Genomic DNA, 15,857 nt, shown 5'->3' with positions numbered 1-15,857 from the left:
GCATGCATTGGCGATGGAGGAACCGCCGGTGGCTCATGCTCGGTCAATTCACAAGGGGAGACATCAAGCACCCTACCATAATCTTAGAAGCCGTTGCGTCGTATGACCGTTGGATCCGGCATGCCTTTTTTGGAGTGGCCGGGTCCAACAACGACATCAATGTACTCAACCGGCCGCCGTTGTTCACCGATGTGCTTAGGGGAGAAGCACCCGTCGTGAACTTCACTGGTGAATGGACACGAGTACAACTATGGTTACTACCTTGCCGACGGCATCTACCCCTCCGGCCGGTGTTCATGAAAGGTGTTACTCTTCCTCAAAGTGAAATGCGGCGAGTGTTCACTCGCTCGCTCAATCAGCCTTGGCGCAAAGATGTTGAGTGTGCCTTTGGAGTGCCGAAGGCTAGGTTCAACATTCTAGCAGCTTCGGGACGCTCCTACTCGAAGCGTACTCTTGGGTTGATCATGCGTGCATGTATCATTCGCACAACGTGATCATCGACGATGAGCGTGGTACAAATTTGGAGAACATCTATGAGACAAGTTGAGTCCAATGTCGGCCCTGCAATACACAACCATGCACCACCAAGCCTAGCAGCCAGAGATTCGAGATGGACAACGAAATGAGGGACTCACCGATGTATACACAGCTCCAGCATGATTTGATTGAGCATGTGTGGGCTATGCCTAGATTATGTAATTTTTTCAAATTTTTATGTAATTTTTTTTATGATGTAATCGGTAACAATTTTAGTTCAATAAAATAATTTCCTTCCATTATTTTTAATGTTGTAATCTGAAAAAGAAATATTGATGTCGAGGAGAGAGAAAAACTGATGTGGAGGAGAGAGAAGTGAGAGCTGACACTATAGCCTTGCACTGACACCGTGGGATGAGAGTGGGGTGAGAGTGAGAAAAAAAGCTGACGTGGCGGGTAGCCTAGTGTAGAGATAGCTCTTGGCTGTAGGAGCGCTAATAGTATTTTCATAGACTATAATATGTTCCCCGACGGCTTGTCCGGGATATACCTTTGGGTAAAAGTCTTTTCTGCCTCCTCTTTTTTCTCCGGGCTGTCCATGGCACGAGGGTGCGCCGTTCTCCACACACTGACGCATTGCCCGAGCTTAAGCTAAGCAAGCAGCTAGCCAGCGCGTTTTATTAGGTCGCCGTCCTTTGGACTGTTGCGTGAGCTATATCTCTCCAACCCTCTCTCTCTCCTTCCTACCCCTAATTCGTCAAACCAGTTCGGTGGGTCGCAGCTGTGTCGGGCGGAAGCAGCCCCGCGACCGCAAGCGTGCCGTGTGCAGCGAACGATGCGGCCACCGGGCGCCGGCGGCGGCGCCACCCCGGGCCGCCCGCGATGGGGCTCGGGCGCCACCACGCCGCGCTCCCTCAGCACCGGCTCCTCCCCGCGCGGCTCCGACCGCAGCTCCGACGACGGCGAGGAGCTCGTCGAGGTCACGCTCGACCTGCAGGAGGACGACACCATTGTCCTCCGCAGCGTCGAGCCCGCCGCCGCCGCAGCCGCCGCCGCCGCGGCGGCATCGGCCGCTGGGGGCTCCGCCTCCTCCAGCGCGTCGCCGTCCCTGGCGGCGGCGGCGCCCCGCTGGGCGGACCCGGGCCCGCCGCGCTCGCGCTCGCCGGCGATCATGCGCACCTCCTCGCACCGGCTGCTGCAGTTCTCGCAGGAGCTCAAGGCCGGGGCCATGTCCCGCGCCAAGCAGTTCTCGCAGGACCTCACCAAGCGCTTCACGCGCACCGGCAGCCGCGCGAATCTCGTCGCCGACCCCTCCGCCGCGGCCGGCCCCTCATCCGGCATCGACGCCGCGCTCGCGGCCCGCGCCGAGCGCCGCCAGCGCGCGCAGCTCGACCGCACCAAGTCCGGGGCCCAGCGCGCGATCCGCGGCCTGCGCTTCATCAGCGGCAACGCCAAGGCCAGCAACCAGGCCTGGATCGAGGTCCAGCGCAACTTCGACCGCCTCGCGCACGAGGGGTACCTCTCCCGCGCAGACTTCCCGCAATGCATAGGTGAACCAGCTTTGCTTGAATCTCCTTGCTCCTCCTCCCCACCAAATCCTTCCCGAACCGCTTCGCTTACTACTACCCGCATTTGGTTCCGCGCGCAGGGATGACGGAGTCCAAGGAGTTCGCCATGGAGCTCTTCGACACGCTCAGCCGCCGACGCCAGATGCAGGTCGACCAAATCAACAAGGACGAGCTGCGCGAGATCTGGCAGCAGATCACCGACAACAGCTTTGACTCGCGTCTACAGATCTTCTTCGACATGTTCGTCACTCACGCTCCCTACAATCTCCAGCCCGCTAAACTGATTTGCGTTGTTTCAGTTCGCTAATGTGTCTCCTCCATTTAATCAGGGTGGATAAGGACGCGGACGGCCATATCACGGAGGCGGAGGTGAAAGAGGTACTGTACTACTACTGCTGTGCTTCACATGTTCTTCCGTTTAACTCGGTTGGTCGTGCTTGGTATTTCTACAGTAGTACTGCAATTTTTTGTTTGACAGTATTTTGGCCTGTTCTTCATATGCTTTTCCTTTAAACCTGGTTGGTCGTGCTTGATATTTCTACAGTATAGTTTTCGGTACAATTATTTGGAGCATTTGAGCTGTCCATTTCCCCGACGCTGTATCCATGTCCTTGTTTGCTGGTTGTCTACAAGTTTGTCTTCCTGGATTCTCGCATAAGAAAGAATTTTGGAAACCGGTGGCTTGGGATATACTGCCGACTAATCGAGGTCGCTGCAGCGAAAAGCTGGCGGTGAAAGCATCGTCTCTGGCCGGTCTCCCACACACACCAAATTTTCCTAGATATTGAATAGCGGCTTGTTCTAGAACATGGAAGGGGTGTTGCGTAAATTTACTATATGGATGGCGATGGAAGTCCATGGAGACCGGAACGTAGTAGTTGGTAGGGGCATTTACGTCAGGTTGATTAGTTATTATAATCTGTTCAGAAGGGGGACTTTTGGATTAGAGGTTTGATTTATCATTTTCGTTGTTGCCATTGTGTAAAGGACCGAGCCAGGTTGTTTGTTTATCATACTTTTGCAAGTTGTGATTGAAAAGGATGGTTTCTGATGATTAAAGGTGCCAATTGCTCTGTTCCAGATCATCATGCTAAGTGCGTCTGCTAATAAACTGTCAAAGCTTAAGGACCAAGCAGAAGAATACGCGGCCTTGATCATGGAGGAACTTGACCCGGAAGGCCTTGGCTACATTGAGGTAAACTATAGATTCCTTCTGGCTTACTATCAGGCCATCACTATCCTCTGGTTTCCTTGAAATTGCTGGCTGTCAAGATAGCAACACTATTATAATCATCAAAAAGAAGAAGATAGCAACACTATTTCTACTGAAAAACGAAGCCTAGTTTTTTTTTTTCTTTCCGGAAAGCAACCATTCCTGTGAGTCAAATGCTGCCACCTATCTCCAGCAAATATCTTAGATAAGTCTATCCTTGTTCTCTTCCACGTTTCTGTTTAACATACCCAAAGGTTGTGCCAGTGACCATCTTACTTGATGGTCAGTCTGGGATACAAGTCCCCGTCGCGTTTCTCCCAGTGCTTTGCAGTTTGCTCCATGTAATTTCTGGAGCTTTAGCTCCATTGCAACCTGTATAAAACTGCAATTATATATATAAAACTGCGATTATAGGGGCTCAGAGCAGGTAGATCTTCAGAAATCAACATCTGACTAAAGTAAAGAAACGTCATTAATAACTAACTATATATATATTCATATATGTTAGTTCACCAAAGGGTTTCCGTTTTAAGCAATATTGACATAATTTAGCAAAAAATGTTATGGTGAGTAGCATGTTTATACTGAAAACTGACACAACCAGAATATCCAGCTATGACTGTCAAAACTACCAAGAGCACCATGTCCCAGCTGTTGGAACCGACATTCTAGTCGCAACTCTCAAAACGGATTATAAACTAACAATCCTGATTATGCTTCCCTGTATGACCACTTATGTTCAGAGCTGGTCAGCACCTGCATAGCAAAAGATCATATGTAGTTCAGACCTCAGTGCAAATCGTCTCATAATTTACTTCCTTCAAATGCGATTTTCCCATTTGCGGATCTAACTGTATGTTGCTTAATCCTAGGAAGAAATATATAGTTTAATTTTGCCATCCACTCTGAAATGTTACAGCATTGATTTTTTTTATCCTATCAAAATTAGAGGCTATTGCAGGGCCTGCACTTCCTGATTTACTTCTGAAATGATTTTGGTTCTGTTTGGATGGAGCATTGCATAGTCAAATTATATCCACCATTCTACCTGATGTTGCATTTTTGAGACAGCGACAGCCACATTGCCCTGATCATACAAGCCTTGTGTCAAATCTCATTTTTAATAGGATTATTGTTCTGGTATCATCATGGGTACAATTACTGTTGATCTTTTATTAGGTGTGAACTGTTATTTGTTTTATTTAGTAGAGAAAGTAATTGTATCCACTTCAAATACTGCAGCAGCCCCACTTCTGTGCTATTCAGAAAATGCATTGCATTAGCTCTATTTTGAATTTATTTCGCAAAAAAAGCTCTATTTTGAATTTCTTATGTGTGTATTTGTCTTCGCTAGTCTGCCTTTATTTTCTTGGCAGACTGTCCAAGTGTAGCACTTGTACAGGTGGATATTCAATTCGACGCCCCTCTTTTTTAGGATGGAATTATTGAATGCATGTTCCAAAAGATTTTAGCAGGTATAGTGCACTCATATGGGAGTCATGTGTGTCAGCAGATGCAATTAAAACCTTGTGGGGCCTTCTGCAGTTTGGTGGGCTATTTGACTTCGGTTCTTAGACTGATGTGCACTGTTAACCTGCCCTGTATTTTCTGAGAAGTATCAGTGTATCACTAAGGATATTTCTCTTGTTGATGAGTCATAGCTGTTCACTGAGATAGCACAATAACCTGTCAGTGTTAAATCCACAGTACTTAATTATCCCATAATACTATGATGGTTGTGGCACGTTAAAAAACTCTGCTTTGATTTACATTGCAGCTCTGGCAGTTGGAGACCTTGCTATTGCAGAAGGATACATATGTGAACTATAGCCAGGCCTTGAGCTACACAAGCCAGGCACTGAGTCAGAACCTTGCTGGCCTAAGGAAAAGGAGCCCTATCCGGAAAATGAGCAGCAAGTTAAGCTACTATCTGGAAGACAATTGGAAACGCCTCTGGGTACTTGCACTGTGGATTGCGATAATGGCTGGATTGTTCATTTGGAAATTTATCCAATACCGCAACCGGTATGTCTTCACTGTGATGGGATACTGTGTAACGATTGCAAAGGGGGCTGCTGAGACCCTTAAGCTGAACATGGCACTCATCCTTCTACCTGTATGCCGCAACACCATCACTTGGCTGCGGAATACAAGAGCTGCACGGGCATTACCATTTGATGATAACATCAACTTCCATAAGGTTGGTCCTTAGACTATCATTGGCTTTAGATTTATGCAATGCCCTACCGTCCTATAAATTTCCTGCAAATTTCCTGCAGAATTATTGTTTGTCTTTATCACATGTTGAATCTTGTGGAATTAACCCATGTCCTAATCATTGAGGATTTGATGGGCATGAGTGCATGTGTTTCCTCTATGAATAGTAAAATCGCAAAAATACTAAAAAAGAAAGAAATAAATACTCCCTCTGTTTCATAATTCTTGTTGTGGTTTTAGTTCAAGTACATTATAAATCATGCGTATAGAGAATGTATGCAGGTATCTGCATGTCAAGTTTGAAACTAGAATACAAAAGTATATAACATGTCGGAAAAAGATAAACAGTCCAAGTAATAGTACAAGGACCGGATTTTTACTGTGCAAAAAAATACAGAGTTCCATTTTCTCTATTTTGTGTAGGCCACATATGATCATATTTTTTCTTAAAAGTTTGCACAAGTAAGTATCAAGGTAATATATAGGAAAACTCTTATTATCAACCGGCTGATGCATCAGCCGGTTCGTCCATCACGTCATCACGTCGCGCGTTGCCACTGTCAGGCCCACCTTCGAGCAAACCACCAGCCCAAACGTGTCTACGGGTGCCCTTCCTGCACATCGACTGGTCGATTGCCGCAGAAAGCATAGCTAGCACGCTCTCCCTCTCAGCTAGCTAGTGTGCTCCCTCTCTCTGGCTTCTATAGCTAGCATTGCATGTAAAAAGAAACTGCCAGTGCCCGCTCTCTTTAGGTAGCTGCTGTTATGTTTCATAGTGCATGCACAAAATAGCTAGCTAGCTCGACCACCGCTCTATTGCAGCTGGCTGCTATCCACCTCCTCCGTGCACTCGGCCACCGCTCCCTCCTATGTCACTCTCCCGCGCGCTGCTAGGCTGCAGCTCCTCCTCCACATGAAATGCTGCTACCGGAGGTTCTCGGCCATGCCTGGCCTCCGCTCCTGTGTGCCTGCCTGCCACCGAGCTCGACTTGGCTATGGCGTTGCTGCTATTTGACCAAGGAAAACTTCTGGTGATTTTCGTCGATGTTACACATGATTATTACGATTTGTGACATACGTGCATCATTTTCGTTGTGTAAGTATGAGCAAAGTGGTACAATGATTTTTGTGTATATGATACAGAGAAATTTGCACCAATGTTACATGCGTGTCACTGTAATGTTGGATAATTTCGACATATTTGTTGGATGCATTGCAGCGAAATATTGTACAACAATGTCACATTTTTGAAAATATTGGATACGCAGATAAAAATGTTACTTTCGGGAAACTTTTGTACCATTGGCAAAAAAAAGTACCGTTTTTCACGAGAAAATAAAAAATGTTGGAGACTGATGTTACATACTACAAAAAAGTTGTTACACGCGCACTGTTTTTGTACCGCATCGGATGCACGGAATTCGCTCACTTAACTAAATCGGACGGCCCGGAAGGTGGCTGATGAGAGACGTTTTTACAGCTGGCTGATCCCTAGCGTTCAAAGTTCCAGAAATCTTGTCACATAGTAGCCAACCATAGGAAGGGGAATTAGGTACATCATAATAGAGGTGAGTTAATAGATTCCTCCTGCATACTTTCTATCTGAAAGCTTTCTCTAATTTTACTAGTACACAATAAATATTTGGCCCGTAGTAGTTCAGTTTAGAAGATTGGTTATGAATCTGAAACAACAAGCATGCCTAGTTGTTTTTAGTTTAATCAGGTCAATTTTTTTTATTGGCGTCTGTTAAGCTGCGCCAATTAATTTGGGCCAGAGGGAGTAAAAAAAATAACCTATGGAAAAGTCATTTTTTTGCGTCAGCAGGTTTGACTTGCACAAGCTAGTCATGCAAGCTAAGATCCTGAAGGCATGCTTCTACGTGACTGTTAAAGAAACAACCTCGGGGTCACGTGTATATAAGCTCTGCACTCAAATAAATTAAGAGGCACAAGAGAAGCTAAAATCTTGTTGGCACCATTGCAGAAGTCAGATGGGCCATGATGATAGCCATCAGCTGATAGTAATAGTTGGGCAGTGTCAATGTAAAGACAGCTCATGTGAGGTCCAGCACATTTTAATGCAGAAATGAAAATAGTTTATAAACAGAAAGAATCCAGGCGTAGAATGTGATCATTTGTGGTTCCTTATGTGTCTGTTAGCATAAATTCCTATGCTAGGCTAATGTGAACATTTTTCTTGTGTTGTAATTGCAGACTATTGCGGTGGCAATTGTGGTTGGTGTTATCCTTCATGTAGGAAACCATCTTGCATGTGATTTTCCAAGGCTTGTAACTTCGTCAGATGTAAAGTATGCTCCGCTGAGCCAGTACTTTGGGCCTACTAAGCCAACATATTTGACATTAGTCAAAGGAGTGGAGGGCGTAACTGGAGTTATTATGTTTGTCTGCATGCTCATCGCTTTTACTCTAGCAACCAGGTGGTTCCGCCGTAGCCTAGTGAAGCTTCCAAAGCCATTTGACAAGTTAACTGGCTTCAATGCATTCTGGTACTCTCATCATCTGTTCATCATTGTATACATATCACTTGTTATTCATGGAGAGCGTGTATACCTTATCCTGGATTGGTACAAAAGAACGGTTAGTTTATATCTTTTCTTCTCCTTGACTCCCTTTACCAGAATAATTTTGTAACTATCTAATCTCTTTTGCAGACATGGATGTATCTTGCCGTTCCTGTTGGTTTGTATGTAGGGGAGAGGACTTTGAGATTCTTCAGGTCTGGCAGTTACTCTGTCCGGCTGTTGAAGGTCAGCCCCCCATGATAATATTGAAATTTGAGTTACATTTCCATGTTTGGTGCGCTGACACACTTACATTTCAGGTGGCCATATATCCTGGTAATGTTTTGACATTGCAAATGTCAAAGCCTCCAACATTCCGTTACAAGAGTGGACAGTATATGTTTGTTCAATGTCCAGCTGTTTCACCATTTGAATGGTACATGCCTCTAGGCTAGTAAATATATTACAGTTGAAAAAAATCTACCTTCAGACTATCTAGTACCCCCTCTATCCCAAAATATAAGGCACACTCTTTTCACACGGTCTCTGATGCATAACTTTGACCACTAATACATACTATCAAATTATATTATAAATATAAATCATAGTCAAAGTTATAAGTTGACCAGCAAAAATTAATAGCACCTAATATTTTGGGACGGAGGGAGTATGCTTAACGTAAAATTTGTTTGTAGAATAGGTAGCCATTATACTTTATTCAATGTTAAATACCTCTTTACCCTTTTCAGGCACCCCTTCTCGATAACTTCAGCACCCGGGGACGATTATCTGAGTATCCATGTACGACAACTTGGTGACTGGACACGAGAGCTCAAGCGCGTATTCTCAGCAGCTTGTGAGCCACCAATGAGTGGCAAAAGTGGCCTCCTTAGAGCAGACGAGACAACCAAAAAAGCGTATGTTTGTTATTCCTATTCAAAAGCAGTAATATGTTTGTGCAATTGGGGATTTGACAATTTTTTTCTTTCTGAAATCGCAGTTTACCGAAACTTTTAATTGATGGACCGTACGGTTCTCCTGCACAAGACTATAGCAAGTATGATGTTTTACTACTTGTTGGATTAGGAATTGGTGCAACTCCTTTCATCAGCATATTGAAAGATCTGATCAACAACATCATCAAAATGGAGGAAGAGGAAGTAAGTGATTCTTTTTTTACACTCCTACAATAAGGACTAGTATAATTGATTCTTAAAGCCCTCGATTGCAAATATATTTTTAATAAAACTCTGATTAGACTGAAATCTTTATCATATTCTCAAATTGCAATTGGCTTCTTCCTTTCCCCAAACTACAATAAGAACTATAATAAGATTTGGTTATTATTTTCTATGTGGGTTATTTTGTGATATATTTACTAATACAATGATAAACTAGACCAACTAATTGCTAATTCATCAACCTATGTCTGCAGGAAGCTTCAACTGATCTTTACCCACCAATCGGACGCAATAATGCTCATGTTGATCTTGACACCCTTATGAGGATTACTTCAAAACCAAAGAGGGCTTTAAAGACAACAAATGCCTACTTTTATTGGGTGACACGCGAACAAGGCTCTTTTGATTGGTTTAAAGGAGTCATGAATGAGATTGCTGACCTAGATCAAAGGGTAACTATCATCTAAACTGTTTCAAGTGACATTGTGTTTGTTCAGTATTTAGTTCTTACAGCTGTCGTTCTTCATTTACTAGAATATAATTGAGATGCACAACTATCTCACAAGTGTTTATGAGGAAGGGGATGCTCGGTCAGCGCTCATCACAATGCTGCAAGCTCTCAACCATGCCAAGAATGGAGTTGATATAGTTTCTGGAACTCGAGTAAGTTATGAGTTATAGCACACCAATCAGTCTCTTGCCAGTCTTGATATTTGCATTGTTTGTGTTTGAATTTTGCTATGTTATTAGGGTGAGATGTGGGAAAAAAAACATGTTCTCACGTTTGTCAAGCTGATTTCATGCTATCATGATTTACTGATCTACTGATTTTGCAGGTCCGGACACATTTTGCAAGACCAAATTTTAAGAGGGTACTATCTAAAGTAGCATCCAAACATCCTTATGCTAAGATAGGCAAGTTACTGTTCACACTCCCGATACTAGTAAAGCTTTGTCTTCTCATGCTTTTAGCTGTGAAATAATATCCATCAGAGATGAATTTTCTCATAAAACAGCATGAATATAATGTATCTAAAAATGTACACAAGCCTCTCAACTTTCAGCATTTGATAGGGAAACTAATAGCACAGTTATGGCTGGCTAACTAATTTAGGTTAATCTGGTAATGGTTACTCTATTGCTGCATACAGGTGTATTCTATTGTGGAGCTCCAGTTCTAGCGCAGGAACTAAGCAAACTTTGTCACGAATACAATGCCAAAGGTGCAACAAAATTTGAATTCCACAAGGAGCATTTCTGAAATCAGGCAACTTGCATAGTAGGAAAAATAACACGAGATTGTGCTGTATGTATGTCATTTTTGCTTGTTGCGCACTGGATTTGGGAGAGAAGCAGGAGTGCTTGCTTTCATGGTGCACCTACAGCCAGTTACCAGTGGACACTTCTTGCTTGAGATACTCAGATACAATAAGAGCACCAAGAAAGATAAACTGGGGTTCAGCTGGTATTACATACATATCACGTCAATCAAGGATTCAGAAGTACATATTTCGGTTGCATCTGTGAGGGCATCATCCCCTCTGTACCATCTCACACGGTGATGTTGATCTCCTGAATACGGATTGTGGTTTCGACTGTATGTGCTGGGTGACACAGGGAAAGGCCACCATGGGAACAAAGCTAGATAACTGTATATTTGCACGCAGCTGAGTTGTCAGGCCACAACAAAGTTTGTTCTAACATTGTAATTATACACAGATTGAAAACAGACAGGAGTACAGTTTGCATTTCTTTTTGTAAGTAGTGTAGGTTGGTACTGTGCCACGAGAGAATAGCAAGCATTCTTTTATTAGGTGATGATGTTTACACATACAGATGCTGTAACTCTTATTGTAGCGAGGCTCTTTGCTCTTATTAATTCGCAACTCATGTTTGTACATATTGATGTGTGGAATCATAAACCAATTTTTGTGACAAACCCATAAGGACTAAGAGCGTTGCATTATTGCATACAGGCAGACATCTCAATCAATTCCCCACTTGAAATGCATGCATGTTGCGGCCAAAGTGTCAAGTGTCGTGGCTCAGTCTACTTCCCAAAGCTGCATAGAAGATGAACGATGTATTGCTTGGGCGGCTACAGATGCACTATGGATAAAAAGAAAGTTTCCATGTTCCGAGAAAATGCAAAATTGCATCTCTGATTTAATAGTAAGAATCAAGGACTGGGTTGATAAACGAACACCCATGGGAAGCTACAACTAGCCGGTACGTAAGGCAAAATAAACACGTCTAAATTTATGACAAGTATTTAGATCCAGATGGAGTATAAATTTTCCTTTCTCACAAAAATAAAATAAAAATACAATAGCACCAATTTGTATAATACTACCATGAATCGTGGGGGGACTCAAGCACTATAGGCCTGGTGGGCCGCCTAGTTTCCACAGTGGTTTTATTAAGACTAGTTATAGTGTGAGTATCATAAGTAGTACTATTATGCATGTCATATTGGAAAAAAATCAGATATATCACAATAAGTAATGAAAAGAGATGTGAGACGGAAAGCGCTATTTGCTCCCGAGCTCCAGTGCTCTCGCCGTATTAAAAAAATAAAAACTACATTTTCTACGTTTTAAAAAAATCTGAAATTATTTCTGTACATAGCTAATGTTGTCTCCCATAGGCATGTAAAATCTCGACAAGAATTTCTTTGTATTCTGAGCTCCACAAAAATGACAAATATGATAAAATTTGGGGATTTGAAAACATACTTCTACAGATCTAGACATTTGTTATTTTTGTACAGCTCAGTCTACATAGTATTTGAATTTGATATTTTGCACGTTTGTGTGATAAATCATGGCCTACTTGCAAATATTTTTTCAATTTTTTTAAAACTCGAAAAAACATAATTTTGAATTTTTTAAAATAGCAGGAGCACTGGAGCTCGGGAGCACAAAATCCTCACTCGATGTGAGAGCGATATCATAAGTAGATACGGTATGATGGCACAAAAAACTAGAAAAGTTAATAACAAATACATCATGTACAAAAATTTACATTGTGATTCTATAAAAGATTAAATAAGATTAAATTATTATTTTGCCTTACGATAGTATGAATTACATGGGTGCTATCATAAATTAATACAAATTTGCTAGCTAAGCTCGTGCTCAGTTGTTCTACATTGTTAGATTTGCTCTGTGATTCGTGCTAATTATCAGTTACAACATGAGTTGCAAATGAGATTTGATGATATCATCTGATTAAAAACGCAATCTATTAAGAAATAGGCACACCAAAACTAATACCGTATATCCAAACTAATACCATACTTTCCATTGTGATTAGTATAAGATAGATGGAAGGGATATGGTGGCCTATTTAATTCACACTAGGAAAAACTTAGGACTGTAATGACAAGAAAAACATCCTAGAAAATCTAGTGCAAAGAAATGTTTAGAAAAAATACCTATAAAAATTAATTCTAGAAATCAAACAAATATCAGGATTGGCTGTGACGGTCGAGCCGACTGGCCCAGGCTACGACGGCTCGTCGAATCCATGCACAGAAATCTCAAAGTATGGTTTCCATGTGACACGGTTTATTTTTTTCCCCCTCTCCGCTCTAAGCAAGCTACAGTGTTCTTGGTTTTCTTCTTCCTCTGGCGGCCGCCGACAGCTGCTCCGCCGGAATAGCCGGCCGGAGCTGGCTTAGGTTAGGCGCCAGGGTAGTTTAGGAGTAGATCTTTAGGTTCTGTCTTGTTTTTTTTTTTTTTTGCTCTATGCCGTTCTTTGGTTTGCTTAGTAGTGGAGGCCGTGCCTTGGATCTCCGTCGCCAGATCCAGCAGGTTTTAGGGTCGTTTCTTGCTCTGCTTCTGCTCCTGGAGCAAAACTGGAGGAAGAGCGACGCCGTCCTCCCCAATAAAGTGGTGACTCCAGGCGCTGCCAATCCAAGATGCTGCTGCAGCGATTTTGCTCTCCTGTCCGGCCATGGTGGCGAGGGGGAGGGCAAGATCCGTGCGGCACAGCTCCTTGTTGCTTCTCTCCTAGCCGGCCATGGTGGCGAGGAGTTGAGGCGTCCAGGGGCTCTGGATCTGGATGGCGGTCCCTGGCTTCTGCCGAGCTGCGTGAGATGGAGCAGAGTCCCGAGTCAATCTTCCCTGGCCTGCCGTGGAGGCGAGGATGGAAGTGGCTGCGGTGTCTCTGTTCTCCGTCTTCTACAACGTCGTCTGCCTGAGAGATGCTATGGAGCTGCTCTCCTAGGGCTCCTTCGAGCGTCACACACGGTGTCTCTCGGCGACGTGATCCTTGGCCGGCATGGCGGCCCAACTTCAACCTCCAGTGTGGAGGTTCTCTCTCGTGTCGATCGCCGGAGCTCGGCGCTGCTTCATCGCCAAGTGGTTCGTCCCCGGAGGTGGAGAAGCGACCGACGGTTGCGACACGGCGTCGGAAGTGTGCTGTTGAGCATCTTGGCACCTGAGCTCGACATCTCCGTCTTGAGTTCGCCGACGATCTGTGGCGGCGCCACCCTTGGACTTGATTGCGTTTTCGCTTTTATTCCTAGGGTGTTTTCTCCATATCTAGAAGCCCTTTCTTCAGATTTCAGGTTTCTCAGTGCGAGAGATGTAAAGGGGTTTCTTTGTAATTTGCACCTGCCACGTGTGATGAATGAAAGCTGTTCTGGGGTCTTCTAGGCCCTGGATCCTTGTTAAAAAAAAAATGTGACACGGTTTTCAGAATTTCAGGAAACTATAACGCAGATCTAGAAAACACTAAAAATCCTTCAGAAACTCAGCGAAAGCGGCCTGCGACGCTCCGCCATCGCTCAGCGCCTGCCGCGCCTTCTCCTTTGCCGCCATGGCCCGCTCCCGGAGCGCCCGCCCGCCCTCGGCCTCCATCACCCACCTCACCTTAGCCTCCACCTCCGCCGCGGCCACCACGTCCCCGTCGTACCCAGCCATCTCCACGCCGGCGCCCATCTCCTCCACGACGAACACCTTGTTCTGCCTCTGCTCCGCGTACAGCGGCCAGCAGACCATCGGCAGCCCGGACACGATCGCCTCCAGCGTCGAGTTCCACCCGCAGTGCGTCACGAAGGCGCCCGTCGCGCGGTGGCGCAGCACGTCGGCCTGCGGCGCCCACGACTTGGCCACGAGCCCTCTGCCGCCGGTCCTCCCCAGGAACCCCTCCGGCAGCAGCGCAGCGAGGTCCGGATCGGCCGGTGCGCCAGCGAGCATGTCAGGGCCGCAGGTGTCGCCGCGCGGGGTCTGCACCACCCACAGGAACCTCTGCCCGGATTTCTCCAGCCCGACGGCGATCTCCTGCAGCTGACGCTTGGAGAAGGTGCCCATGCTCCCGAAGCAGAGGAACACGACGCTGCTCTCCGGTTGTGCGTCCAGCCACGCGAGGCACTCGTGCTGCTTCCTCTCGCTGCTGCCACCGGACGGGACCATCGGCCCGACGCAGTACACCGGCGGCGTGGCGCGGCCGGGGACGCACGCGCCGTCCCGGAGCGCGCGCAGCGCCCTGGTCTCCAGCCACTCGAACGTGTTGACGAGGATACCACGGGACGACTCCGGGATCCGTTCGAACGCGTGGAGGAAGCTTTTGTACACCTCGTTGTTCCGGTCGAGGGCGAGCTTGGGGAGCTCGGTGGGCTTGAAGGGGCGGTTCCCCGGGAAGCAGAGCGGCGCGTCGCCGATCTCGCCGAAGCTGGCGGCGCCGATCTGGGCCTGCATGTGCGGGAGGTGCAGGTTGACGGCGAGGCTGCTGGCGCTGCTGGTGTAGAATACGTAGGCCGGAAGGCCGAGCTCGGCGGCGACGTCGACGGCGTCCACGCAGAAGCAGAACATGTCGAGGACGAGGGCATGCACGGAGGGGAGCACCGATCGGAGGTAGTCGCGGAACGGGGCGTTCATGCGGCGCAGCAGGACGAAAGGGTTGGGCGCCTCGGCGGCGTCTGGCGCCGTGCCGTCGGCGTCGACGTCAGGCGGCGTCGGAAGCACGTGGAAGTGGACGGATGGGTTGGCCGCCGCGGCTCGAGCGACCGCGGCCGAGGTGTCCGTCTCCTTGCCGGCCGGAGGCCCGTTGACGACGACGGTGACCGCGAAGCCGCAGCGCAGGAAGAGCTTGGCCAGCTCCACCATGGGCACCAGGTGCCCCACGCCCAGCCCTGGGTTCAGAACCACGGTGTCTCCCATGGCCGGTCTTCGTGCACGCTGCGAATCTACGCAGGAACCACGTAACCAGATGCGGAGTAATATATTTGCGTTGGGATTCTAACAGTATTAGTTTCGTTCAGGTCTGGCGAGGCTAGGGCTATCTCCGCATCTTCTTTTAAATCTTGTAGATTGCGTATTTTCGATCGAGATATGGGTATCGTTATTTGTACTATTCGGTTGCTATCAATGGTGCTAAAGATACAATCTGCACTTGAATACAAATGCAACGAATACGGCTGTGCATTCTCGCCTCAGACTAGTCACAATAAGAGTATTTATAAGTAATATCATGCATGCCATGTTGAAAAAAATTTGGTACCGTATTGAGGTGAGAGATGAGAGTGATATCATAATATGATACCGTATAAAACTAGAAAACTTAATGGCAAACACATCATATACACAAATTTGTATTGAGATTTTAGAAAACAATAATTATGATGATACTATGATACTTCCTCCGTCCCAGTTTAACATGCGCACACGTACTA

General features: G+C 46.0%; 2 protein-coding genes across 2 annotated transcripts; one reads left to right on the top strand and one right to left on the bottom strand.

The window, feature by feature from the left end:
* The first annotated feature begins 1,312 nt into the window (after positions 1–1,312).
* On the top strand, positions 1,313–11,117 carry LOC124681944 (respiratory burst oxidase homolog protein A-like). Its single transcript, XM_047216715.1, has 14 exons — positions 1,313–2,027; positions 2,126–2,285; positions 2,375–2,423; positions 3,127–3,240; positions 5,036–5,458; positions 7,690–8,073; positions 8,148–8,243; positions 8,318–8,433; positions 8,747–8,914; positions 8,998–9,157; positions 9,433–9,630; positions 9,713–9,841; positions 10,015–10,093; positions 10,330–11,117. Exons 1-14 carry the CDS (start codon positions 1,313–1,315, stop codon positions 10,437–10,439), a joined length of 2,901 nt encoding a protein of 966 aa, XP_047072671.1. The 3' UTR covers positions 10,440–11,117.
* A 2,800-nt stretch (positions 11,118–13,917) lies between these two features.
* LOC124681945 (anthocyanidin 5,3-O-glucosyltransferase-like) lies at positions 13,918–15,460 on the bottom strand. Its single transcript, XM_047216716.1, has one exon. It carries the CDS (start codon positions 15,343–15,345, stop codon positions 13,918–13,920), a length of 1,428 nt encoding a protein of 475 aa, XP_047072672.1. The 5' UTR covers positions 15,346–15,460.
* Positions 15,461–15,857: the final 397 nt, after the last annotated feature.

Source organism: Lolium rigidum, unplaced genomic scaffold, assembly GCF_022539505.1.
Source record: "Lolium rigidum isolate FL_2022 unplaced genomic scaffold, APGP_CSIRO_Lrig_0.1 contig_62128_1, whole genome shotgun sequence".
In the NCBI taxonomy this organism is placed as follows: domain Eukaryota; kingdom Viridiplantae; phylum Streptophyta; class Magnoliopsida; order Poales; family Poaceae; genus Lolium; species Lolium rigidum.
Note: the sequence above shows the minus strand (reverse complement) of the source record. Positions and strands in the feature narration are given on the sequence as shown.

What these genes read in the sequence shown, in the direction of transcription:
- LOC124681944 (XM_047216715.1), top strand. Translation starts at nt 1,313, where the DNA reads ATGCGGCCACCGGGCGCCGGCGGCGGCGCCACCCCGGGCCGCCCGCGA. An exon ending in CGGAGGCGGAGGTGAAAGAG is followed by an intron (nt 2,424 to 3,126) that starts GTACTGTACTAC and finishes GCTCTGTTCCAG; the next exon opens with ATCATCATGCTAAGTGCGTC. An exon ending in TGGATTGGTACAAAAGAACG is followed by an intron (nt 8,074 to 8,147) that starts GTTAGTTTATAT and finishes TCTCTTTTGCAG; the next exon opens with ACATGGATGTATCTTGCCGT.
- LOC124681945 (XM_047216716.1), bottom strand. Translation starts at nt 15,345, where the DNA reads ATGGGAGACACCGTGGTTCTGAACCCAGGGCTGGGCGTGGGGCACCTG.